Source organism: Monopterus albus, unplaced genomic scaffold (genome assembly GCF_001952655.1).
Source record: "Monopterus albus unplaced genomic scaffold, M_albus_1.0 scaffold3656.1, whole genome shotgun sequence".
Taxonomy (NCBI): domain Eukaryota; kingdom Metazoa; phylum Chordata; class Actinopteri; order Synbranchiformes; family Synbranchidae; genus Monopterus; species Monopterus albus.
The window spans coordinates 1-1071 of record NW_018131525.1 but is presented as its reverse complement, the minus strand read 5'-3'; the positions used below and the strand labels follow the sequence as shown (position 1 = coordinate 1071).

At 42.0% G+C, this 1071-nt stretch overlaps 1 protein-coding gene across 1 annotated transcript; it reads right to left on the bottom strand.

Annotated features, from left to right (window-relative positions):
• Positions 1-22: 22 nt before the first annotated feature.
• Positions 23-1042, bottom strand: LOC109954140 (GTPase HRas-like). Its single transcript, XM_020589544.1, has 2 exons — positions 853-1042; positions 23-142 (listed from the first exon to the last, which is right to left on the bottom strand). The coding sequence occupies exons 1-2, from the start codon at positions 970-972 to the stop codon at positions 23-25; spliced, it is 240 nt and encodes a 79-aa protein (XP_020445200.1). The 5' UTR covers positions 973-1042.
• Between the last annotated feature and the right edge of the window lie 29 nt (positions 1043-1071).

Below are 1071 nucleotides of genomic sequence, written 5' to 3'. Positions count from 1 at the left end.
AGAACAAATCTCTCAACCTGCATCACGACACCACACAGCGACAGCTCATACAGTCCTGACCACTCTCGTCAGGTGGGTTCAGCTTCCTCAACTTATGCTGTCTGATCTCCCTAACCAGCGTGTAGAAGGCATCTTCTACTCCCTATAAAACACACAAAAGTTACAGAAGGATGAGTACTTAAACAGTGTATGCACTCCTTATAAATGACATCAAACCTCTCAGCTGTACTTACCATTGAGAGGCTGTGCAACATTACCATAGCAACACTGCTCATTTAAGTTGGCGTTAATAAAAAAAAACATAATGGCAAAAAAGAAGTCATTACTTAATTCTTTAGTTTGAATGACAGATATTCGGCGGGGTTAATGATGAATGTGAGAGTCTGTGTGTACCTACATAAAGTGTGACAGTGAGTCAGAGATAGTGGGAGCTGTGTGACAACTAGTCCTTCTAAGGCCTTTCAAATACTGTAGCTCTGTTCTCAAGCTAAGGTAACCTGGCTATGAGTCATTGCCTGCGGCATGATAAAATGTTCCCAGCAACGCAGACCACATCTTACCATGGGAAATTCACTGTTCTTCATGTGCATGAGTACACATGTAAAAGTTAAGAGTCCGTACAAGAATACCACTGTAACTTGCCGACTACGATGTGTTGCAGCACTGTGGGGCTTAATATCTGAGTTTTGAAGCTGTGTAAGGGACAGGGGGAATATATGTTTTTTCAAGTTATTGTAAATGTGTAAGTTGATAAAGTATATTTTAAATGCAAGAAAAAGAGAAACACAACAGCTTTCTTCCATGGCAATGCATCTACAGTATGTGGGTATGCGCTTCTTGGTCACTGCATACCTGTCGTGTCTTAGCAGAGGTCTCGATATATGGGATGCCATAGGAGCGAGCGAGTTCCTGGGCTTGTCTTGTGTCCACTGTACGTGCTGGGAGGTCACATTTGTTGCCCACAAGCACCATGGGAACATCATCTGAGTCCTTTACACGTTTAATCTGTTCTCTGTGAATTGACAAAGATGGAAACTGCAACAGATGACATTTATTTGCAAAACTTTGCAT